The 24078-nt window shown below is 27.6% G+C and overlaps 5 protein-coding genes across 9 annotated transcripts; 2 read left to right on the plus strand and 3 right to left on the minus strand.

The window, feature by feature from the left end:
* Positions 1–1318: 1318 nt before the first annotated feature.
* Positions 1319–3009, minus strand: LOC134831185 (la-related protein 7). Its single transcript, XM_063844848.1, has 2 exons — positions 2831–3009; positions 1319–2768 (listed from the first exon to the last, which is right to left on the minus strand). Exons 1-2 carry the CDS (start codon positions 2973–2975, stop codon positions 1423–1425), a joined length of 1491 nt encoding a protein of 496 aa, XP_063700918.1. The 5' UTR covers positions 2976–3009; the 3' UTR covers positions 1319–1422.
* A 1354-nt stretch (positions 3010–4363) lies between these two features.
* LOC134829624 (Krueppel homolog 2) lies at positions 4364–6666 on the minus strand. The gene is made up of 5 exons (XM_063842800.1): positions 6535–6666; positions 5755–5924; positions 5430–5679; positions 5047–5180; positions 4364–4684 (listed from the first exon to the last, which is right to left on the minus strand). The coding sequence occupies exons 2-5, from the start codon at positions 5907–5909 to the stop codon at positions 4459–4461; spliced, it is 765 nt and encodes a 254-aa protein (XP_063698870.1). The 5' UTR covers positions 5910–5924; positions 6535–6666; the 3' UTR covers positions 4364–4458.
* Positions 6667–7200: 534 nt separating this feature from the next.
* On the minus strand, positions 7201–8515 carry LOC134831398 (uncharacterized). The gene is made up of 3 exons (XM_063845118.1): positions 8403–8515; positions 7581–8279; positions 7201–7475 (listed from the first exon to the last, which is right to left on the minus strand). The coding sequence occupies exon 2, from the start codon at positions 8244–8246 to the stop codon at positions 7602–7604; it is 645 nt and encodes a 214-aa protein (XP_063701188.1). The 5' UTR covers positions 8247–8279; positions 8403–8515; the 3' UTR covers positions 7201–7475; positions 7581–7601.
* Positions 8516–8575: 60 nt separating this feature from the next.
* Positions 8576–9383, plus strand: LOC134829802 (NHP2-like protein 1 homolog). Its single transcript, XM_063843065.1, has 2 exons — positions 8576–8742; positions 8834–9383. Exons 1-2 carry the CDS (start codon positions 8740–8742, stop codon positions 9212–9214), a joined length of 384 nt encoding a protein of 127 aa, XP_063699135.1. The 5' UTR covers positions 8576–8739; the 3' UTR covers positions 9215–9383.
* Positions 9384–11932: 2549 nt separating this feature from the next.
* On the plus strand, positions 11933–23601 carry LOC134831091 (alpha-tocopherol transfer protein). Of its 5 annotated transcripts, none has more exons than XM_063844734.1 (4): positions 11933–11965; positions 14819–14938; positions 22155–22334; positions 22395–23600. In XM_063844734.1, the coding sequence occupies exons 3-4, from the start codon at positions 22166–22168 to the stop codon at positions 23177–23179; spliced, it is 954 nt and encodes a 317-aa protein (XP_063700804.1). In that variant the 5' UTR covers positions 11933–11965; positions 14819–14938; positions 22155–22165; the 3' UTR covers positions 23180–23600. The 5 variants fall into 5 exon arrangements, with proteins under 5 accessions (XP_063700804.1, XP_063700805.1, XP_063700806.1 ...); XM_063844735.1 differs by having other exon boundaries at positions 11941–12024; XM_063844736.1 differs by lacking the exon at positions 11933–11965 and adding an exon at positions 13418–13707 and having other exon boundaries at positions 14819–14942; positions 22158–22334; positions 22395–23601.
* The last annotated feature ends 477 nt before the right edge of the window (positions 23602–24078 follow it).

The following is a 24078-nucleotide window of genomic DNA, read 5'->3' on the forward strand; positions in this document are numbered from 1 at the left end:
AACGTTGTTAAAAAAACCACCGAGTGCATCTAATTAACTTTATAAACAAATGACGTTCGATCGTTCGTGTGTTAATCAATGACCATCGCACATATCGCATTACAACACACCGCATAACAAGTTTAAAACTTTTGGGATTTCCCTCGTACCTTGAAACCAGATTGTGCGTCGTTGTTTAGTAAACAAAGTTTGTATCGTACTAATCTAGTTGTTTCCATGTTGATTTGGCGATGTGCAAAAAAATGCAAAAAAATGGCAAGAAACGACGTTAATGACCGAAAAAGGGGTCAACTTTGCATTTTACTTCGATTTAAATGGATCTCCGCATCAGGTGACGATGATATTGAGGAAGAATCGATTAATTTTAATGATTTTGACACGGAAAATGTTCGTTCAGCGACGTGAACAAGTCATCGGGGAAGGACAATGTGCCTTTTGTTTGTTTGTTCTAACGAGAGAAGAGTAATTAAATTTGTATTGTAAATAATGAGGTTGATGCAATTGTCAAAAATGTTTACGAAATCTTTTTTAGTTGAAAATATTTTTAATTTAATTTAATTTTTTTTTTAATTTTTCAGAAAATTTTTTAATTTATCGAATATGTAAAGCCGAAGAAAATTTTCAAATTATTTAAAAAAAAAATTAAGCTCAAATTTTTAATTTTTTTTACTTTAAAAAAAAATACTTTTTTAAAAAATATTGAAAAACTGTTTAAAAAATTTTTCTCACATTTTTTTTTTAATACAAAAGTGAAAAAAAATGAATGTTTTGAAAATTAAATTTTAACAAATTTTAAGTTTAAAAATAAATAATATTAGTTTTAAAAATAATTTCTGAATACAATTTAAATTATTTTAAATTTAATTTTATTTGTTTTTAATTTTTTGAATATCGAATATCTAAAGTAAAAAAAATGTAGTTTAAATTTTCAATTTTTTTTCTTTAAAAAAAACTTTTGAAAATTTTCTTTAAAGAAACATTAAAAAATTTTTTAGTTTTTCTCAAAATTTTTTTCAAAAGTAAAAAAAAATAAATTTGAACTTCAAAAAAATTTTTTTTTAAATTTAATGAAAAATTAATTAAATTAAAATAAATAAATAATTTCAGTTTAAAAAAAATCTGAATTATTTGAAAAATAAAAAAAAATTAATTAAAAATATTTTTTAAAATTAAAATTTTCACTTTGATTTTTTTTAAATCTGTATTAAAATCATTTATTGTACCTACCTCATTGTCCATAAATATTACTGTTCATGGAGTGTAAAGTAAATTTTAATTAATTTTATGTAATTTACAATCATTATAACAAAGAACCATCTCCGTCATGCAAGCAACTCGTTACTCTTTAAAACGAGGGTGAGATAAATAATTCTTTTTTTTTGTTTCAACTTCACTTTTTTTTTATTTTTTTAAAAAAATTCTTTAATTATCGAATCTTATGTGCTGCGCAATTTTCTTTGATAATTTCTCCCTTCCACGAACTTGCTTCACTTTTACAGTTTTGTTCAATTTTTGTTCCCGATCACTCATCATCTTTTGCCAATAACGTTGTTCAACTTCGCCGCTCAAAATTTGCGTTTGATATTCCGAGTTGGTGTAAAATTTCACAAGTTGATTTGCCGATGCAAATTTATCCACACGAACAAAAGCTTCCGATTGTCCCTCTTTGACGTCGATGTACTTGACGAATGTCAGCGCTTTGAGTTCTTGCTTGAATTCTTTGACATCAACCAAGGGTTCTTGGAATTTTATGTTCACGATAAGGCCTGGTTCGAATGAAAATAGAGGTTTTTTCGGGGGAATCGATTGAACTTCCATCATTTCGTTTTCCTCGCCGCCCGATTTTTTCGTGTCGAAGGGCAAGGCGCCATAAAAGTTGATTTTACGAGGAGAAGCGTGACTTGCTTTCGATGGAATTGGAGTTTTTTTCTTTTGTTGCTTCTTTTCTTGCTGTTTTCGACCTGCTTGGAGCTTTTGTTTGATTTCCTTGAAACGCGTTCGTTGGAGATTCAGGTATTTGTTGCGAAGGCGCTTCCATTCGCGTTTTGGCATGACTTTGATGTCGAAAACTTTATCTTCCGTGACTGTTGTTCCCGTTGAAGATTTCGATTTTTTCTTCTTTTTGTCGGTTTTTTCACTTTTTTCGGGTTCTTTGTCTTTTTCGGCATTTTCAGCTGTTTTGACTTCCTCAGACGCATTCAAATTTGCCTCATTTTCCTGATTTTCCGTACTTTCTGACTCTGTTCGCAACTTTTTCATTGGCGGTTCTTCAGTTTCGTCTTCCGTGCCTTTGCTTTGGTTGTTTTCATCTTTTTCGCCTTCTTTCGATTCTTTTTGTTCCTCGTTGAAACTAATGACGCTCTGCAATTTATCCGGATCCGCATCTTCGTACATCAAAACGCCATTCCATTGTTTGAACGCCTCGACAGCTTTTTTCAAGCCTTCTTGATTCTCAAACTCAACAAACCCGAATTCCTTAATTCTTCGGGAGTGTTTGAATCGCGGCAATGAAACGTACACAACATTGCCGTATTTGGAGAAAATCTCTTTGACATAATCGTGAGTTGCGCTTTTTGGCAAGGATTCGACATACAAAGTGCATTCGTCGGCATCCGCTTTGACCTGTAACTCAGTTTTGCGCTTGACTTTTGTCGAGTCTTCGGATAATGCGAGCAATTCTGAGCCCGAAACTGCTTTGGCGATGTCTTCAACTGTTTGGGTAAGTGCTTTTATCTTATTAAATTTCAGAAATTCCGAGATTTCAACATCTAAAAAGACAAAAAAATAAAAATTTGAACTTGAATTTCATGAAAAATGATAAAAATCTTACATCCATCCGGCGAATTTTTAACTAATTGATTCAAATATCGATCTTTAGTTAAGTTTGAGTCACTAAAGTAGAATTCCAATTGTTGACGGATCGCATTTCGGCGTTGTTTGTTTCGTTGACGGTACTTTTTCTCCGTTTTTTCCATTTCCCGGCAATTTTTTAGTTGAAAACACGGGAAAACGTTTTGAAACTTTTGTTTGTTTTGGTTTTTGTTGAATGTCAAGCTTGAACTTGAATTGAATTTGGTGTCATGCAATTTTGACTTGTACAATAAACTTGTAAGTTTTGTTTGATTCGAAGTCAGTTGAAGATTTTTTGATGATTTTTCATGAAATTTCAAATATTTTTCAAAAATTAGGAAGGATTTGTTTAATTTTTCATGTCGTGTTAAAAATTATATTATTTTTGAATAATTTTTTTTAATATAAAAAAACGGAAAAATTCGTAAAAAATATTAAATTAAATAAAATTAAAATAAATTAAATTTAAATACAAATTTTTTTTCTAACCTTTAAAAATTTCTTTTAACTTCAAATTTTTACAAAAAAAAAATTAATATCTTAAAATTTAATTTATTTTAAATATTTTTCGTAATTTTTAAAAATTTAATTTTTTTGTTTTTTCATCAAAATAAAAAATTTGAAAAAAAATATTTCTTATTATTTAAAAAAAAAATAAATTCAAAAATAATTATTTTTCATTATTTAAAAAGTTTAATTTACAAAAAAAATATTTTAAATCAATTTTTAAAAATTTAATTTTTTTTAAATTTATTTTTCATCATTTAAAATAAAAATAAATTTTAAAAAATATTTCATTATTTAAAAAAATTTTAATAAAAATATTTTTCATTATGTAAAAAAAAATTAATATAAAAAAAAATATTTTTAATAAATTTTTAAAGTAATTTTCAATAAAAACTCATTTTTGCAAATTCTTCAACCACAATTTTCTCATTTTTATTTGCTTTTTTAATTAATAATCATTAACATTAATTACTTAACTCGAAATAAATTGGGAAATAAGTGTGTAACTACAGTCCATCTCAACATATTTAATATTAGATAATACAAAGTAACAAAATTAAAATGAAAAAAGTGTAAAAATCTTACAACTGGAAATAATAAATACGATAAAAAAAAAATTATTTTTTAGTTCATGAATCAAAACTTTCCCTCTGTCATTTTTTTGTCACGACTCATAAACTCCTAAATGCTGCATAAAAATTATTTTATAATAAGTGTCATTTAACGAGATGAAAAAAAAATTTTTTACAGCTGAAAATTTGTCACGTTAGTTTGGCTGCAATTAGAAAAAAAAGATAATTTTTTTGTGATATTTTTCATATAGAATAAAATCGAGATACGAAAAAAAACCTTTCACCGATAAAAAAATCATAATTTTTATGTATTTTTGAGCAAAAAGCAAAATTCCGTCAATTTTATTTTTTTTATAAATATTTATCTGTTTTTGTCTGCAAACTATTTTTTTGTTAGTAAAAATTTGATTGTTTAATAATAATTTTTTTATAGAAAAATTTTTGCTCTTCTATTTTTTTTTTAACTTTTTTGTCTTAATTGAGTCCCGTATCCAAATATTTTTTTTTTTTAATTAAAAAATTAAAGTTTTTATTGTTGGGCGGGTTGCGTTGGAGGAGCCAATCGTGAGACAAATCTCACGCCGCCATGCAAGATTTTGCGAACCATAGCAGGAGCGCGTGGATTGTTGGCAACAGCTTCTGTTGCTATTCTCAATTCGTAGAACATGTTACGAGTGTAGGGATTACGACGTGATGAGTAACGAAGAACCAAGAAATGGTAATAGATGAAAGGTGTCATGATTCCGGCGCGACCCCTGAAAAAAAAATTGAAAAATTCGTAAAAAACTTCTTATTAACAAAATTAACTTTAACTTTAAATTTAAACAAGAAAAAATTATTTAAAAAATTTTTTTTTTAAATTATTTTTTTAATCGTTTTTAAAAATTTAATTTTGAAAATTTATTTTTCATCATTTTGAAAATTTAAAAAAAATATTTTTCATTATTTAAAAAAAATTACCAATTTAAAAAAAAAATTTAATTTATTTAAATTAAAAAAAATATTTTTCTTTAATTTTTAAAAATTTAATTTTTAAAAAAATTATTTTTCTTTATTTTTAAAAATGAAAAAAATTAAAGTTTTTTTTTTTTAATAAATTTTAATAAAAAAAACTTACAAAAATACGAGAATGATGACAAGAGGCATCAAGAAAATTTCCGAAAATGCTGCCAAACGAAGGATATTTCTCGTTTGGAACTCAACCAACGAGATTAAGAGACGAGCTCCCCACCATGAGTTTTGCCCAAGAGTCTAAAATGGAAGTTTAACGTTAATTCAGGTAAGAAATTTGAATTTAAAATAACGAAATGCACAATTTTTAATGAAATTTCGTTTCTCATGTCTTGTTCAAAGTTCATTTTTTCATTTCTTTGTTCGCAATTTCTTATTTTTTGCGCAAAATTTCTCATTATTTTTAATTTTTCAACCTCAAAAGGTCATTTTCAATTAAAAATTGTGCATTTTTACCCAAAATAGTCGAAATTCAATTAAAAAACTTACATCCAACAACGTCAATGAATAACTGGCCGAATGCAAAATCGCAAACAAGACAATTGGAATCGGGATTAGAATCACGGGCGCAACATACAAATAGATCAGCGAGAAGAACAAGTAATGACACGAGTCTTCCATCAACAGAAGCGACAAATATTCCCGCGTAAAGGCAATTCGAGGCATTCGTTGGTGCAGTCTGAGGGCCGATGTCATTGCATTTGCCATGAAAATTTTATAATATGCGGACTGAGCATTGCTGCAATGTAAAAAAAAATTATCTCTCGATAATAAGCTTCTATGCGCGATAAGGCATGAGATAAAAAAAACTCACCCGAAAAGAGGAATAACGTAACCCACGGCAAATAAAATTGTGAGAACACGCGATGCCCATAACGCTGAGTCGATTTTGTTGGCGATGACGTGTGCTTTGAGCGCTTCAAAGCCTCGAGCCGGCTGTTGCTCTTGTTGTGTACTGTTATCACTCATTTTCTACGAGGTTTTCTGAAAAAAAAAATGAAAAAATAGCATGAAAAGCCTTGAACCTTGACCAATTATTCGTTCCATAGATGGTCAATTGTACGAAAGATGAATAGATGCAGAATCTCTCGGAATACGAATTGCAGCGTAATTAATGCAAAGTGCACGCAAACAGGTGTGTGCAACGAGCTAACACTTCAAAAAGCCCTTTTTCACGAGGAAATCGCAAGGAACGAAGTGCAAGACGAAATAAAATGACCATTCGTGTGTATCCAATTCTTTGTGTTTTCTTGCACATCATCATGCACATACTTTAGTACAACACGGAAAAAAATGAAATTTCTCCCGTATGACTTCATCTTTGTGGTAATTGTATTCTCTCATTGCAGCAAAAGAAATGAAACCAGTTTTTAACCTCGGAAAAAACTTTCCGATTGCATCGAATTTAGGTCAATTCAGTGTCCCCCCTTAACACTCAACTCCAACGGGATTAATTATTCATAATTGCCGTTGATTGATATTGTTAATGATAAAAATTGTATGTGGCACGGAGATGATGATACGTAAAAAATTTCACTTTTTCTTGTTGCAACTCCGATTTTCAGAGAGATTTTCACATTTAACGTTGAATTACCTGATGACGGTAACGAATTTTAATGAAAATCACACTTTTCGGTGAATATTTCGGATATAAAATGGATAAATAAAACAAAAACTGCAGGAATTCGTAAATTTTCAACAAATTAGAGAGTGACGATTGAATGACAGTTATCACAAAAAGTCTCTTGGGCAAAAAATTTAAAAACTCTTGAATGGAGAGTTAAAGTTTATTGGATGATTTTTGGATTTTTAAAATTTTTTGAAAGAAAATAATGAAAATTCATTTAAAATTTAATTTATTTGATACAAAAATTAACATTTTTAATTATTTTTTAAAAAGTTCGTTGAAAATTTATTTTATTTTTAAGACAAAAATTTTAAAACTGATTTTAAAAATTTCAAATTTATTTTAAAGATTTTTTTTTTGAGAAAAAATTTTAAAATTAATTTTTTTTAAAACTGATTTTAAAAATTTCAAATTTATTCAAAGAAATTATTTTTTTTGCGACAAAATTATTAAAATTATTTTTTTATGAAAATTTAATTTAAAAAATAGATAAAATTAACACTTTTAATTATTTTTTTTAAAATTTCGTTGAAAAATGATTTTTTTTTAATTTTTATGTCAAAAATGTTTGAATTGATTTTGAAAAGTAAAAATTCCTTATTTAAAAAAATTTAAATTTCTTAAAGAAATTTTTTTTTCGGAGTTTTGAAAGAAAAATTAATGAAAATTCATTTAAAATTAATTTATTTGATATAAAAATTATATTTTTAATTATTTTTCCAAAAATTTCGATAAAAAATTTTTTTTAAGGTAAAAAGAGGTAATTTTTTTGCAAAAAATTATTAAAATTACATTTTTTCGAAATTCTAAGTAAAAAAATTGATAAAATTTACAATATTTCATTTAAAAAAATCCAATTTATTTGGGGCAAATATTCAACTTCATTAAAAATTTCCATCATAATTGACCTGAATGTGAAAAAAAAATTAAAATTTAAAATAAATTTCTCTTAAATTAACAAACTTAAGCCTAATTTTAGGTTGCAATAAACAACACTTTTCTGAATTCGTCACCTGAACGTGTTTTTCATGGATTTACGGCGCAAAGCTGTCTTCGTTGCAATCGCTCATCCATTGTGAATCGATATACGCCATCGTTTCCTTCGACATTTGCGATCCATAATCCGATTCGTATTCGCCAAAGCTGTTTTTTCGAATGTAAATACTCGCAGCTGCCAATTCGTTCTTCAATCGTTCTGTAAGTCTCATCTCTCCTTTTAAGATTTTTTCTTCGCAAACTTTGAATCGAATCATTTTTTCAACCCACAGCTTAAAATTGTAATCTGGTCCCTCTTCAGGCTTTTGAATCGGTTCGGGAATCGATGAGAGACGAGAAAGACATTCTTCTGACATTCCATGCTCGGAAACAAATCCACTCGATTCAGAATAAATGTAAATACATGCCGAATGGAGCTCTTCTCGGAGTTTTTTCGTGAGAGGCATTTCGCCGCGAAGCACTTTTTGCTCACACATCCGAAGCCATTTCATGTTTTGCATGAAAAGTTCATCATCTGACAAGGGAAGAGAAGAAGATATGGAGCTTGCAGGAGATGGAAATGATAAAAGAGGCTTGAATCCTTTTCGTCGGTTGATTTTGTTGCGTATTCTTTCGAAATCTGATAAGTCATCTACATCAAAGTCGTCATTAGAAATGAATGGATTTGTGTTGAAAGTATCCATTGGGACTCTGGCAGGACTTTTTATCGACAAAATCTGAAAAATCACGAAAAAATTCGTTAAAACGGGACTTTTATCTCGGATTTCAGAGACAAAATGGAAATTTTGAGTCTCAAATTTTCTCAAAAAAGATAAATTTTCATACAAATTTTAACTTACCAATAATCCATGAGAGCTTTCGACGTCAATTTATCCTTTTTTCATGCAATAAAAGAATGAATTTCATTTAAAATTTAATTAAAAATTGTAACAAGATGTTTTTTGTTTGCCGGTTTAAGCAAAATGACATTAAACGTCAAAATTTTTGACATTTCCAACTTTTGTGGGTTTCGATCCGAGCGAAATTGTATCAACACGTGCATTTATTTACCCGATGAAGCACTAACGCCGAGGGATTTATTAAATTTAATTAATAATCTCATTAGAAAGTCACCAAAAAACCTCCTTTAAACATCAATTCAAGCTCAAGGATCAAGAAAATCAACAAGATTTCAACATGGTAAGTTGTTTTTTCATCAAAATTCATTAAAAATCTTTTCAAGCATGTCAACAACGTTTTTAATAATTTTCTTTTTAATTTTCTTCCTCAGGCTGATGAAGTAAATCCAAAAGCGTATCCTCTCGCTGATCAAGCGCTCACCGTGAAAATCATGAATTTGATTCAACAAGCGCACAATTACAACCAACTGCGTCGCGGAGCGAACGAGGCAACAAAAACCTTGAATCGCGGCTTGTCGGAATTCATCGTAATGGCAGCTGATACGGAGCCTTTGGAGATTTTGTTGCATTTGCCACTTTTGTGCGAAGACAAGAACGTTCCGTATGTGTTTGTGCGTTCGAAGCAAGCTTTGGGACGTGCATGCGGCGTTTCGAGACCAATTGTTGCATGCTCCGTGACAGTCAACGAAGGATCCCAATTGAAGTCGCAAATTGTCTCGATCCAGCAAGAAATTGAACGTTTATTGGTTTAAAGCCAAATATTTACTCCGTAAAGTACAAGAGATGTATTTTTTTTTACAAATTTAAGAAAATTTACTTTAAGACATTTTTCTTCATTTTTTTCGATATTCGACAAGAAACCATACTTAACAATAGATTTTTACTTTTAATGAGAGAATAAAATTTAAAAAAAAGAGAAAATTTCAGTTTTTGTTAATTTTTCGCTTTAACGACTTCCAAAATTTCTACTAAAAATTTAAAAAAAAATAATTTTATTCAAAAAAAAAATTAAATTTTGACTCTTGATAAGAGATTATTTCAATTTTATAAGAAAATATTAATTTTTTTGATTTTTCTTAATACTCCAACTTAAAAAGTAAACTTAAAAATTTAAAATTTTTTATATTTAAAAAAATCTAATTCAATTTTTACTCAAAATCTTTATAATTTTAAAACTTTTCATCAGAAAAGTTAAATTTTTTACATAAAACGTCTCAAAATAATTTTTTTTCACACAAAATTTTAATTTTTTAATAATGAATTTCGTCAATTTCTATCAAAATTTTTCACTAAAATTATTTTTTTTCCATAAAAGGTCAAAAATTTATTATTTTACTTCCAAATCGCGTAAAACCAGAAACATAAACTTATTTATAGGGCAAGAAAATGAGAATATTCGAGTCCATCTACCCTACCAAAATCTCCAAACTCGAATGTCAATCTCTCAAAACTCGTTTTGTCGCCTCTTAAATTTTAAAACATTCAAATCTCGCCATATCCGACTTCTTCTTTCTGCATGCATTTGCATGTTTCTATGTGCCTTTTTTGAACGAAAGTGGGCAAAAAAAACTGAATACCCAAAAAAATTCAATCGTTTTGTCTGTCAGTCGTAATTTGGCAGTGCAGACTTCAACACAATTTTTACCTGCTGTGGTTCATTCACATTTTTTTTTATTATTTTTTTTTTTTGTCTTTATGAGAAAAGGTGCGACTTGATCTTGAAAATAATTGTTTGGCGAGTGTGTTATGTAATAATAAAGTTCAAACATTGTAACAATATACTTTGAAAGAGTGGTAAACAGACTTGACATTGAAAACAGAAAAAAAAATTAATGTAAATTTGGAGAGACGCGCATCAAAAGTTTTATAACGTCGCAAAAACAACTTTTGAAGGATTTGAAGATACAAAGAAGACGTAAACACAAAGAAAAAGGGTGAGTTTTTGAATGTTTTAAGTAATGAATAAGACGTAATTGTATGATTTTTGGCAACGAATGAAGAGTTTTAGGAAATTTTTGTATTCAGGTAGTTTAAAAAATATTTTAAAAGACTTCTAATTATAACAAAAATCATTAAAAAGTCATTCAGAGGTAAAAATTTTTAATTTTAAGACGTTCTAATAATATTTTAAAGAAAAAAAATGAAGATATGAGCATTTTTCATTAAAATTTATCAAATTTGAAATTAAAATTAAATATTTAATGCAAATTTAGCTTTAAAATTTAAAAAAAACGCACAAATTTTCCATTATAAAAATTTTTTAACTTGAAATTCAACTTTTATTATCTCATCAATGCAAAAATCAACAAAAAATTAGAACTGAGAGAAAAAAAAATAAAAAAAAACAAATTTGAAATTTTTTATTAACTGAAAAATTGCGAAAAAAACCGGTAAAAATGACCTTCAACTCTTGAACGTTCTTTCGTATAATTTTTTGCACATTCATCGACAAATGCGATTCAAACAACATACCAACCGTTTCCACAGCGCACTTCTCAGCGATCATTCACTCACACGAGATTACATTAATTATTGCCTAATACAATTAACAATATAATAATTTTTTTTTTTTCAAAAAAGTTGCTGCATTTATCTATGCTTAATGCAATTCACGACGACGAAGCAACGAAAAAACTGGTTTTTATCTAATTTGGGTCAACTTAACAAGTCAATTTACAAGAAACTTGTTGGTCATATGAGCAAATCGCGGTAATGTTTTGAACTGATACGAACATAAAAAGCGTCGGTGTTTGTTGGATTTATGGAAAAATTTACATTTTGTCAGATGTGAGGATGAATGAACTTTTGTGGGATGTCGATATAAAGTTGTTGAGAGTAGATTTAATGTGTTTCAAGGACTTTGAAGCTTTATTCAAAAGTTTTTGAAGATATTTTGAACTTTTAAGAGGAAAAAAATTGAAATTCTAAAAGCTTTTTATATCCCATAGAGATAAATTTAGATCTTAAAAGCTTGTTCAAATCAATTTGTTTCGTAATAACTCGAAAAGTCGACTCTTCAACTTTTTTCAACAATTCTCGTCAATATTTGTTGATGTAAATTTAACGGATCTGTGTTCTAAAATAAACCGTAAGTAACATTAGAACGCAATAGAATCTAATTTTAATAATAAATCATCAACGAATTAGTCATAAAACTATCGTTGACCCACTTGATAAGGTTTGAACTTGTCCCAATAATCAAATAACGAAAGTGAATATTTGATAATTAATATTTATCAAGAAGTTCAAGAACATCCAATGTCACCCAGTAACCCAATTTCATCATCCATTTGTTAATCTACACACCGTGTCAATCAAACAAAATCCTCTTAACATTTTAGCACGATCGCCTTCCTTCATTTTTTCACGTTCTGAAACCCATTACGTGATATTTTCTTTGCTTTTCACATAAAGCAACTCAAAGATAACTTTAAAAAAATTGTTAGAATTTCAATCAGTTTAAAAACTGTCGCTGCCCGAATAAGACGGAAGTAGTATTTCGGGTAAAAAAATTTTTCAATGAATAAGTATCAAAGGTTGAAACAGCTTATTTGATATCAAAGTCGGTAAATTTACTAAATTAGCAATGAAAAAAAGTGTCAATTAATTTATTGCTCAGCGTTTGTTTGTATAAATTCTATTCTACGTAATATTGTAGACAGAATAAACTTTTGTTTTGACTTGAAATCGATACAAAAGTAGGGAAAAACAGACATGAAGGTTAACGAAACATGTGTGTTGGTGTTTGATCTCTATGCAAATAACTTTTTAGAGAGAATTAAGTTGTTAAAATCGATTATTGAGTCATTTTGTGAAGCACTTGAAGAAAAGTTCAAAGATGCTTCGATCAAACCGGAAATATTTTGAAAGGGGAAGTTGTTAAAGTCATGATTGTGCTAAAAGTGTTTAGATTAAAAGATGGATGGGTATCGCGGTAATTATAGATTAAAATAATTATTGATTACAAATCGCTCTTTAAGATGCTTCAAAAAGTCACGTGACTCTAATGAGAAAAATCTACTTTCATTAGAATCTTTAACGGGCAACAATAATCGATATATGGTTGGATCAGTGATTTGTACAATAAGATTTTCGTTTCTTTATCCAGCATTTTCTTCATTCGAGTCATGAAATAAACTTTCTTTGATATTTTCTTTAAAATTTGATCCTCATAGATGAATTTTTCTGAAAATAAGATTTTCGTTTCTTTATCCAGCATTTTCTTCATTCGAGTCATGAAATAAACTTTCTTTGATATTTTCTTCATAATTTGATCTCCATAGATTTCTGAAAATAAAAAAAAATAATTAATTAACTTTAAAAAATCAAATTCTTACCTGAAATTGACAAATCGATTGAAAATTGTCACTAAATCTTTGTCACATGTAATTTTCACGTTCTTCGTCACTCACAGAAAATCGTCAACAATGTTGCGCGCGTCATTTCTTCAAGAACCCTTTGTCACTCTACCTATTCGATAACAAGTCAAGGATAAAAGGTGTCTCTTAATTAAGCACTTACCTCTTCACTCTCCATCACAAAACCCGGCGTCATGACTCAATTCCAATCAGCAGCTTACGTCAACGGTAATTTGTTCCCTTTGCGCGACGCTATAATGTGTAACAATCATTTTTTGATGTCCATAATTAAAAGTTTCCATGCCAGCGTGTGCATCAATGTCTCTCGGGTCGTGTCAAAGATGAATTTTTTAGTCTCAGCACGCGTCGTCGTCGCAGCGTCTCGTCTCTGTTTTCCATAAAAATCACGTTTCAATGTTTTTGTTCAGAGAAAAATAACAAATATTTAGGCTAGAACTCACCTTAACAACGACGAGTCACTCACACACGAATCCTATCGTGTCGTTGCTAATTCTCACAAGTGCAAATGCAAAAAGTGCAGTCAATGACGACGACGACGCATAGTGCACAACGACGAATCGACGCTCGGTTACTCAGCACACGCGGCAAATGTTATAAATACGATTTCCTCCGCGAAACTCAAAACAGTCTACATTTTGCATTCGATTAGTCTGAACACCTTTCCCGTGTTTAGAAATAATTTAACGTAAATTATCGCCCTTTTTTGTTTAATAAAAAAAAAGTTCCCCGTATTAAATAAAGAAAAAATAAAACAAAACGGAAAAATATTCAAAGTGAAGTATCAAAAGTATACGACAGTTGAATCACCGAATTAATTAAAAAAATTTCAAATACTTGAAAAAAAGTGAACAAAGACAATTTTTAAGGTAAATTCCATGAAATTAAAATCATCCAGAAAATACCATCTGACAAAAATAGCCCGAAGCAACAGAAAAAAACAAAAAGTGACAAGTAAATCTTGTAATGTAATTTGAACAAATGTTCATGTGCCTCTGCGTGATTCGTGCAAACATGTTTTAATGCTGCAATTGCAGTTGAGAATTTCGAAATCATAGAATTTGCGCAATTTTTGTGTGTGTTACTTTAGTCGTTTTAAAGTCCAGTTTTTAATGTTATTCGAAACTTTTTTTTTTGTAATTTAAATTGAAAAATTATTGCGTACGAACAATATTTAATTGAAACAAAAAAAGCTGTTAGACTTGAAGTTTTTAGGACAGCTGTTCTAAATAAAATTTATTTCATCATTTGAAGGTTCTAAATCGATAGAAGTTTAACGAGGTCTTCAAGTATAACAGATGTTAAATTTTTTTTTGTGGTTAAAAATTCCATTGAATTAGGTCAAAAACTGGAAAAAATCAATTTTCATAATTACAAAAATATTTTAAAAAAAAAATATTTAAAAAAAAAATAAAAAATATTTAAAAAAATATTTAAAAAAAAATTAAAAAATATTTAAAAAAAATTAAAAAATATTTAAAAAAAATTAAAAAATATTTAAAAAAATATTACCTACAAAAAAATAAAAAATATTAAAAAAAAATTAAAAAAAATTATAAAAAATAACAAGTCGTCTCCATTTGCTCCATACAAAAAATTATGAATGAACGAAAAAATAGCCGAGAAAAGCCGAAGATATGAATGAGAAAAAAAGAGATAGAAAAACGAAAAAATCGATTTTCTCACATTAACATCTCTAAACACGAAAATTGTATCCATAGATATATTCCACAGAGATTGACAAAACGTGTCCTTTTCATTCATAAAATCGGCATTCGGTATTCGGCATCGTAAATGAAAGGAAAATTTATTGTCTTAACTTAGATAGAATTTCAAATTTCATGAAAATTCTTTGATAAAACATTCGAAAAAATAGTACTTCTAAAAAACTTTAAGGTTAATTTTTTGTATTAAACAACAAAATTTCTTACAAAAAAGTGTAAAACTCAACTTTTTTATAAAAAAAACTTTTTCTTACAGATTTTTATTTGTTAAAAATCAATACAAGCAAAGTACTACTGAACCGCATCAATAAGGGTCCAGAAAAAGTTGCTCAACAAATCAATTAATTAAAGCTATTCATCCCAAAAAATAAATAAGGTAAGTGAGATTTAAAAATTTCGCAAAAAAAAATCAGTTCAATACAAAAAAAAAAAAATTTTAGAGAAAGTACTTTTTTCGCGCATAAATTAAATAATTGCTTTGAGATATGGATCAAGAAGTGACTGAACCTTTTAATCTCATTCACTTGCATATTAATGATTTTCAATTATAATTTACTACAGAGCTTACTTGTCGGCGGATATGATATAGTAAGCTCGACTTAGAATCTAGAATAAGATTCCATAAGAAAAAAAATTGTGTAATGAAAAAATATAAGCAATTACAAAGTGTAATTAGCATGGAGTAAAAACAACTCAGACGATGATGTGACGTCAATTCTGACTTCATGAGATTCTTTTTTAATAACAAAATGATTAGGAATAGGAATTATTTTGTTATTCTTATAAGTTGGAGAGAAAACTGTAATGGAAGTTTTGACGTGAATGGAGTTTTTGCGCGTTTTTTTTAATAGAATTTTGTAATGAAAAATTTTAAGTTTTTCAATTCAAGTTTAATTTTTTGTCAATTATCACACCAAAGTATTTTGTCTCGTTCAATTTTTCAATATCACAGTTTTCAAAATTCAATATGTTGAAATTTTTTGAGCTTTTCATGTTAAAAAATTTTACATAATCTTCAAAAACTATTGAAAATAGTTCATATAAGAGAACTACTTTCAATATTTTTTGAAGGTGAAGTAAATTTTTTTTAACTTAAAATCTGAAAAGTTAAAAAAAAATAATTAAAATTATATCAAAATTTAAAAAAAAAACTCACAGGAAATTCAATTTTGCCTCAAAAATATCCATTTTTAAATCCAAATTCCTAACTTTTTAATGAAAAAATTTCAAAATAATTTAAAAGTGTATTCCTACATAAAAATTACCGTAATGTAGAGAATGCTAAGAGAAAAAATCCGTTAAAATTCAAATGAAACAGAAAAATGCAAATAAATTGAGAAAAGGCTAATTTTAAAGTTAAAAGAACACAATTTCTCTTAAATTTTTGACTTTTTTTAAATATTTGTTTTTCAACAATTTTTTAGTTGTATTTTTAAATGTTTTTGACACTAAATTGATAATTTTAAAATAAAATATATAAAAACACAAAATTAATTGAAATTTCAAAACTTACAGTCAAAAATTATCAAAATTAAGAATTTGAAACAAAAAATATTGTTTTGACTTCCATTTTCGTTAAGAGAAAATATTTCTAAATTTCTCTTAGAATTCTCTACATTACGGTAATTTATTTTAAAATAATGAAATTCTCTATTTCCAATTATTTAAAGCAATTACTGACATTATCGCTGCTACTATCTCTCTTATTTCATTAACTCGCCTCTTTGTTCATCAACAAATATCGATTTTCTAATCGTTATAGATTTTCACTTATTTTTCAATGCTCATAGACTCGCTCACGAACACGTGAGGAGCAATTCCAATAAATAAATTAAAAAGTGAAACTCGTGCCTTTTCTCAAAGGAAATTTTCCAATCGGATTAAAATTAATTCCGTGATTCTTTACACTTTTTAAATCCCTTGATATTTGAATAATTGCCAAGGTTGACTTTTTTTTATCGATTTGTGGTTCTCGAAGGGTTTTTCTGGATTATTTCTATTTACGTCGTTCTATTAGTCATGTTTAGATAAAGTAATTTTGCGCTATTATCGGGTTACTGGGCAGGTAATATCAATAAAAGTTGTGTAATAGCTCAAATTTGCGTAATCATGAATCAATTTGTGTAATGAAATGGTTCGCTATAGTCTCTCTTGTACGAAGAGTTATTGACTTATTACTCAATTCTCGAGTAAATATTAGTCTAGAATCACGCGAGATGAGTTTTTTCATTAATTTAGTGTGTTCCAGACCGTTCTTTGATCGATTTGCGATTAATTCTTGCCAATTTTGACCTCGCCATTAACCTCTTCAACCTTTGGCAACTCGCTAAGGGTGATAATTCTGCAAAAAAAAAAATAATTGTTCATTAAGCCTCAAAGCGAATCTTCGTGAATTGACGTTAGCACGCAATTTTTGTGTTTCTCTTTTTAAAAATTTGAACGAATATCATTAGAAACGCGATATATGTTTGACTTTCAAGCCTTTTAAAAGTAAAATAGGTCGTCTTTGCTTCTTAATTTTATACCGTGACGCTCATTTTCAGTAACTAATGATCTTTTTCGGCAATTTTTTATAATTTTGTTTAAAACAAATCACAAAAAAGTTCCCATAATTACCTGATTGTCTCAATTTTTTGTTGCTTTTTACAAGATTGGCGTCATCCGATGAAACACGAATCCATCAAATTTCGCAACTTAAGCAAAAAACGTGGCTTTAATAAAAATTCTGTCGGGATATTGTGAAATACGAAATTTCCATAAATTCGTAATAGAAACAATTGAAAAAAAAACTTGTATTGCGATAAAAAAAAATACACATCATCGTAAATAAACAAATAAATAAAAATAAATAAATTTTCTATTCACCAATAATTAACTAAAGTTGTTATTGTCAGCTCACTTTTGCCTTCAATTAGTCATTTCGTGTCATTTCCTTGTAAATAAATTTTTTTTCATCATCCTCACATGTTTACTTCTATAAATTGAACGATAAATTTATTTTAAGAGATTCTGGTTTTAGCGACCTTTGTACTTTGGTTAAGGGCTGCATTTCCGATAAAAATATTTTTTTTTTTAAATATTGTCTTGTAAGGGAAGGTCATTAACTTTAGAAAAACTAAAAATAAAAATTTATGTTCATCACGCGAAAAAGATATTTAAAAATTATGAATTTAATAAAAAAAACTGGTCTGTGAATCAAAAAAAATTTAAAGGCGACGAATCGACTCAAAAGTTGAAAATTGAATAAAAAATTATAAAAAAAAAATCAGGTGACATAAAAATTTGCATATAAATTAGTCTTGCTCGATTTTTTTTATAAATGAGAATCAATGAGAATTAAATTTATACAAATTTGAGTAAAAAAAAAGAATTTATGAAAGAAACTCGAAAAAAGACACGTGTGTCGCGTGAATTGATACAAGAAGCCGGTTGTGCCAAAAATATGTTTAAATTTATCTGAAGGTTTTTAAAGGTTGATGCTACTTGAAATACACGTGTGAAAGGTTTTATGACAATTTTTGGATTATTTTATTATTTTTTTAAATTATTTTTTTTTAATTAAAATTTTAAATCTTGAAGGATTATTTCAGGGATAAGCTTGGTTTGGATTAATAGAATAATTTATTTTTTATTTTTTAAAATATTCTTTCAATATTATTTTTTAAATATTTTTTAATTTTTTTCATTTTTTAATATTTTTTTTTAAAATTTTTTAAATAATTTTTTAGATTAAAAGAATTTTTTTTTTTTTTTTTATAAATTTTTTTTATTTTAATTTTTTAATAAATTTTTTTAATTTTGATTTTTTTATTTTTTTTTTATTTCTTTTAAATATTGTTTTTTAAATATTTTTTAAAAATATTTTTTAAAATATTTTTTTTTTTTTATTTAATATTTTTTTTTTTATTTTTTAAAATTTTTTTTTTTTTTAAAAATTTGTTTTTAATATTTTTTTTCTCCTTGTAACGGTCAAGAAATGGCATTCCATTGCACTTAAATGCAACAAAATTTTCATTACCAAGCTCCATGGCGACTTAAAATCCAAACAAAAACACAAAAGTTGCCTCGTCATTGTGGCTTCTTTAGTTCTCTTTTGTCCTTTTCGTTCATTCAAAGTTTAAATCGTAAAATTTGCGAAAAAAAAACAAACATTAAGATCAGAATTCTAACAAAAAACCAAAAATTACCATAATTCAGTGACTCAAAATCGCATTTCTTCAATGCTTCTTCTTTGTAAACAAAAAATTCTGTATACGCAACAAAAACTGACCGTGACAATGCCGCATGTAGCGCGCTACCACAAAGCCTGTTATTAAAAATTTATGAACGTCATGAACTAAAATTTTGTTGAAAGAGATTGTCTTGTTGCTTCACGTTTTGGTCAGTTTACATTCTTACTTGCGTCGGTTCGGACGGAAATCTCTCTCTCTCTGCAAAAAGCAAAAATTAATAAAGTGTTCGTGATTAAAATAAATTAAAATAATAGAAAATAAATTTGCTAAAATATTGGTAAAGCTAACGGATTTTCTGTGATAATTGATGCAGATTCGACGTTTTTGTGTGCGAAAAAATTTGCGTAAATTTCATTTTTACGACAAAATTTATTGAAATTTTTTAAAAAGTTATGTAAAAAAAAGTTGCGGTATAAATTTCACGGTCGTCTTGTAACTTTTTAGGTAATATTATTTACCTGTAAAAAAAACAAGAATTTGTTTTCAAACAATTTCAAAATTTACCTGAACGACCTTCACTTTGAACCATGAAGTTACGAATTTTCTTCAGTTCTTACGACAATTTCTGTAAAAAAATTCCATTAAATTAATTGCACGATACGGTAAAAATTAACGGAAGATGTGTCGATGCGGTTCTGGATGAATAGAAACTTTAATTGCAACTACAAGTGTCGAGTCATTTGATGAAATTCTGTAAAATTACAGGTTTCTAAGTGTTTCATAAGCAAGAAAAAAATTATTTTTCTGCTTCAACTTGAAATGATGACTAAACTTTGTAATAAAATGTTAAGTTTTTTTAGAGGAGTGTCGCAATAAAAATTTTATTATTCAAATTTTAATTTCCTTAAAAAAATTAAAATTAACTGTCAAATATTTCAAAATGACAGATGTCAAAGAATTTTTAATTTTTTAACAATTTTTTAATTATTTTTATCAAAAAAAAAAAAAATAATAAAATTATTTAATTATTTTAAATAAAATTTATTATTTTTGATTAAAATAATTCAAAAATGTAAAATAAGAAAAAAATTAAATTAATTTATTTTTTTTTTAATTTTTAAGAAACTGAAATTTTATCAAAAATACTTTAAAAATTATTCATTTCCTCGAAAAAAAAAATTTAAATTTAATTTTTTATAAAAAAAAATATTTTTAAAAAAATTTCAGAAATTGAAATTTCAAAAAAAAATCTCATTTTCTCAAAAAAAAAAAAAATCTTAAAAATATCCTCACCCGAAGAAACATTTTATTGCGAAATTCCCTCCTCAAGCATCACATAAATGCAAAATTAATCATCTCTTAACTATCTCAACCGCAAGAAATATCTCTCTACTCATCATTTGCCGGTAAAAACCCACAATGCGATTAACAACCGTCCTTCGTTCAATTCATTGCCCTTTTTCTCCATCTTTAAAACTGTTCTTCAACTCTTTTTCCATTTTTACATCTTTTTTCTCTTCTTCATAAAGAACTGCATGAAACCAGAAATAAACGCATAAAAAACTGTAATGAAAGTTAATAATATTGAACGTCATTCGATTCCTGACCTGCCTTCCGCTGAATTAATTTATCGTGCATGACAAAGCGAAAAAATAATTTTTTTCTTGTACTTCTTCGCGATCATTCGGTAAACTCGTTTTAGTTCGCAACATAAGATTTACGCAAATCTTTGACGTCATGAGATTTTACGCAAACGACGAACCTGCATCTGAAATAAACGAAAAAAGAAGAAAAAAAATTAATTTGTATTTTTTTCTCCAAAAATAGAATTTTATCACAAAAAAATTGAAAGTCATCATCATCATCTGACGAAAGAATTTCATTAAAAAAAAAAACCATCAAAATGAGTAAGGACCTGTTTTTTATTATTATTATTTTTAGACTAACAAAAAAAAATATTTTTGCCATTTTTTTACGATTTAAAAAAATAATCTTCGCAAAAGACGTCAATAAGGAAGAATATTCGCGCAAAAAATTCTTTTAGTCATATTTTTACATTAAATCATCAAATTTGGACAAAATTTAAATATTTTTATGTAAAAATCAAGTTTTTTGTAAAATGTCGTTCAACTTCCGTATCGCCGCCCATCTTTTGTTCCGAAATTTTTTTTTATGTAAAAAATAAAAACATCACAGAAGTTTCTCGTTCTTTTGTGAAGAAGTTCATTGACGCGCCATTCGTGAACTTTGTGGATCCGCAACTTCCGGAACGTTAAACTAGTTTCACAACATATTAATCGCCAGTTGTTTGTTTTGTTTTGTTGCCTTTTTTCATCATCAACATATGGAGTTACGTACGCGAAGGGGTCACGTTTAAATTAAAAGCTTTTAATAAGCAACAACTAACAGTACTTACGACGATATACGATTGACGTCAACCTTGAAAAACACACAACTCGGGTGCTGAATGCAACGTGTACAGACGACTTTGAGACCTTTGTAACACATTACAACTTTATAATTTTTTCTAATGCACTTTACGAGGGTCATATTTGTGTTAAGTTTTATTGATTTTTTTGTCATCGATGTAATTAAGGTGAATTGGTTTGATGAGAAAAAATGGAATTTCCTTCGAATAAGCTCAGATTTTGTCATTTTTGATCAATTTTCATAAAAAAATTGATTTTTTGTATTTTTATTCGTCTCTTGATTCCCTAAAAAAAATTTTAAAAAATTAAAATATGAGTAAATAATTAAATAAAAATTCTAAAAAGAATAAAATTTTAACAAAATTTTTAACTTTTTAAAATTTAAATATTTTTTATTAAATTATTTATTATTGAATTATTTATTATTTAATTTTTGATTTTTTTTTTTGAATTATTTAAATTATTAATTATCAAAATTCATAAAAATTTAAAAAAAAATTAAGTTAAAAAAATTGAAGGGTCAATGTGATAAATCGCACATATACATTTTTTTTGTATGAAAAAATGAAATTATGTGCGATTTATCACATTGACTCTTCAATAATGAAAATTAAAATAAATTTTTTTTTTACATTTTTTTTTTACTTCGATTTTTAACTTAAATTATTTTTTTTTAATTTTTATGAATTTTGATAATTAATAATTTAAATAATTCAATAATAAATATTTAAATTTTAAAAAGTTGAAAAATACTAAATTTGTTAAAATTTTATTCTCTTTTGAACTTTCTTTAATTTTAATTTTTTAAAAAATTTTTATAAGAGAATTTTTAAAAAACACATTTTTTCACAAAAAAAATTAAATTCATAAACTTACCTTAATTCTTCCTAATTTGACATTTGAACTGATTTTTTTATATTAATTTTTTTTTCATAAATTTTCAATTTTAAAAATTTTATTAATTTTTTTTTCATTTTTTTTATCATTTCAGGAGTACCCACAATGTTGTCAGATTTAGATCAACTTCCCCAAGTTCAACTTGGCGACTATGTCTTGCGTTTCGAATTGGAAGATCTTACAGAATTCGGTAAACAAGTTGCTGCCAAGGAGTTGCGAGAAACAGATGATGTCAAAAAAGAAGCTATCGAGGAGTTGCGTGAATTATTGAAAGGTAATTTTAAGATTTTTTTTTTTATTTTTTGCGATTTTTAATAAAAAATTGATTTTTCAGGCGAAAAAGGATTATCAGTGCCCCTCGATAACGACGATTGGCTCGTTCGTTTCCTTCGCCCCTGCAAATTCTATCCGAAAAGCTCGTTCGAACTCATCAAACGTTACTACCAGTTCAAAGTGAAGCACAGCGACATCTACAACGATCTCATGCCATCACGCGAGGAAAATGTCTTCAAATCCAACATGATTGCCGTTTTTCCGAATCGTGATCAACTTGGGCGTCGCGTATTGCTTTTGGAGCTCGGAAAATGCTGGAATCACAAAAAAGTGTCGCTCGACGAGGTGTTCAAGGGATGCGTTTTGTTCCTCGAAGCAGCCATGTTGGAGCCGGAGACACAAGTGCATGGCGCCGTCGTGATTTTCGACATGAACGGCTTGAGTTTGCAGCAAGTTTGGCAATTTACGCCGTCGTTCGCGAAACGAATTGTCGACTTTTTGCAAGAATGCATGCCGTTGCGTTTGAAGGCGTTGCACATCATCAACCAACCGAAGATCTTCAACATGGTCTTTGCGCTCTTCAAACCCTTCTTGAAGGAGAAATTGCGCGGCAGAATTGTCTTCCACGGCACCGATATGGCGTCGTTCCATCAACACATGGCGCCCGAATGCCTTCCGCTGTGCTATGGCGGCACCGTTGATGCTCCTCGTGTCCGCGGCGAACAATGGTACGAACTGCTGATGCAATGCGACAAAGAGTACGAAGCTATCAACTCCTTCGGATACAAGGCAGAGCTGCTGGAAAAGGAAAACAAAGAAAATCTCAAAGTTAATCGTAAAAAGTAGAGATTTTTCGTTGTTTTTTCTTTTGTTTTTGTTTGTTAACTTGACTACTTATGTGATGAACATAATTTTATAAGACTCCAAGACAATAGTTGCTAATTTATTTTTTAACATTAAGACATAGAAAAATCCCTCACTCGAAGAATCGCGAATTGAAAAAGTGTAGACAGATGTTTGCAAGCAATCAGAATTATTTTTTTAATGCAATCTAATTAATCTTTGAGTGCAAACAAAAAGGTTTCTCTAAATAAAAAATGAATCAAAACCAAAGCTTTGATAGCTGTCCCCATCAATTCAAGATTTTCAGTTCCATTTTTTACATTTTAAGGTTATAATGGTAAAATTAGTTTTAAAAAAATATATTTATAAAATATGGGTGAATTTTTAGAAATAATTGAAGCTCACTTATGTATAAATTATAATAAAATGAAAAATAAAAATATTTTAAAATAATTTTTTTTTATTTTCTTTCCATTCAATATTTATTGGTAAATAAGTACACTTTCCATAAAATAAATAATTGATTTAAATATTATTGGTTAAAACTCTCTTAAAAATTCAACAATTCGAATAAAATGTCTTTCTCTTTTAAAAATATTTAAGCTAAATATTATTTTTCTTAACAGGTAGGTAAAATTCTCTCGGTAAAACAACAATCATTAAAAAAGCGGATTGTCAACTAACATTCATGGATTGTTTTTTTTTTGCTTGTATAATATAAGGCATAAGTCACTTATTTTTAAGGCTTTAAAATTCTTAATTAATTAAAATTCAATTGAAAGTTCATAAAATTCAATTTTCGAAAGATTCGATATCGAATTTCAAATTTTCGAAAATCAGTTATCAACATATGTTTTTCAAAATATAAAAATTTCATTTTAAAAAATTTTTTGAAAAAAAAA

Source organism: Culicoides brevitarsis, chromosome 2 (genome assembly GCF_036172545.1).
Source record: "Culicoides brevitarsis isolate CSIRO-B50_1 chromosome 2, AGI_CSIRO_Cbre_v1, whole genome shotgun sequence".
Taxonomy (NCBI): Eukaryota; Metazoa; Arthropoda; class Insecta; order Diptera; family Ceratopogonidae; genus Culicoides; species Culicoides brevitarsis.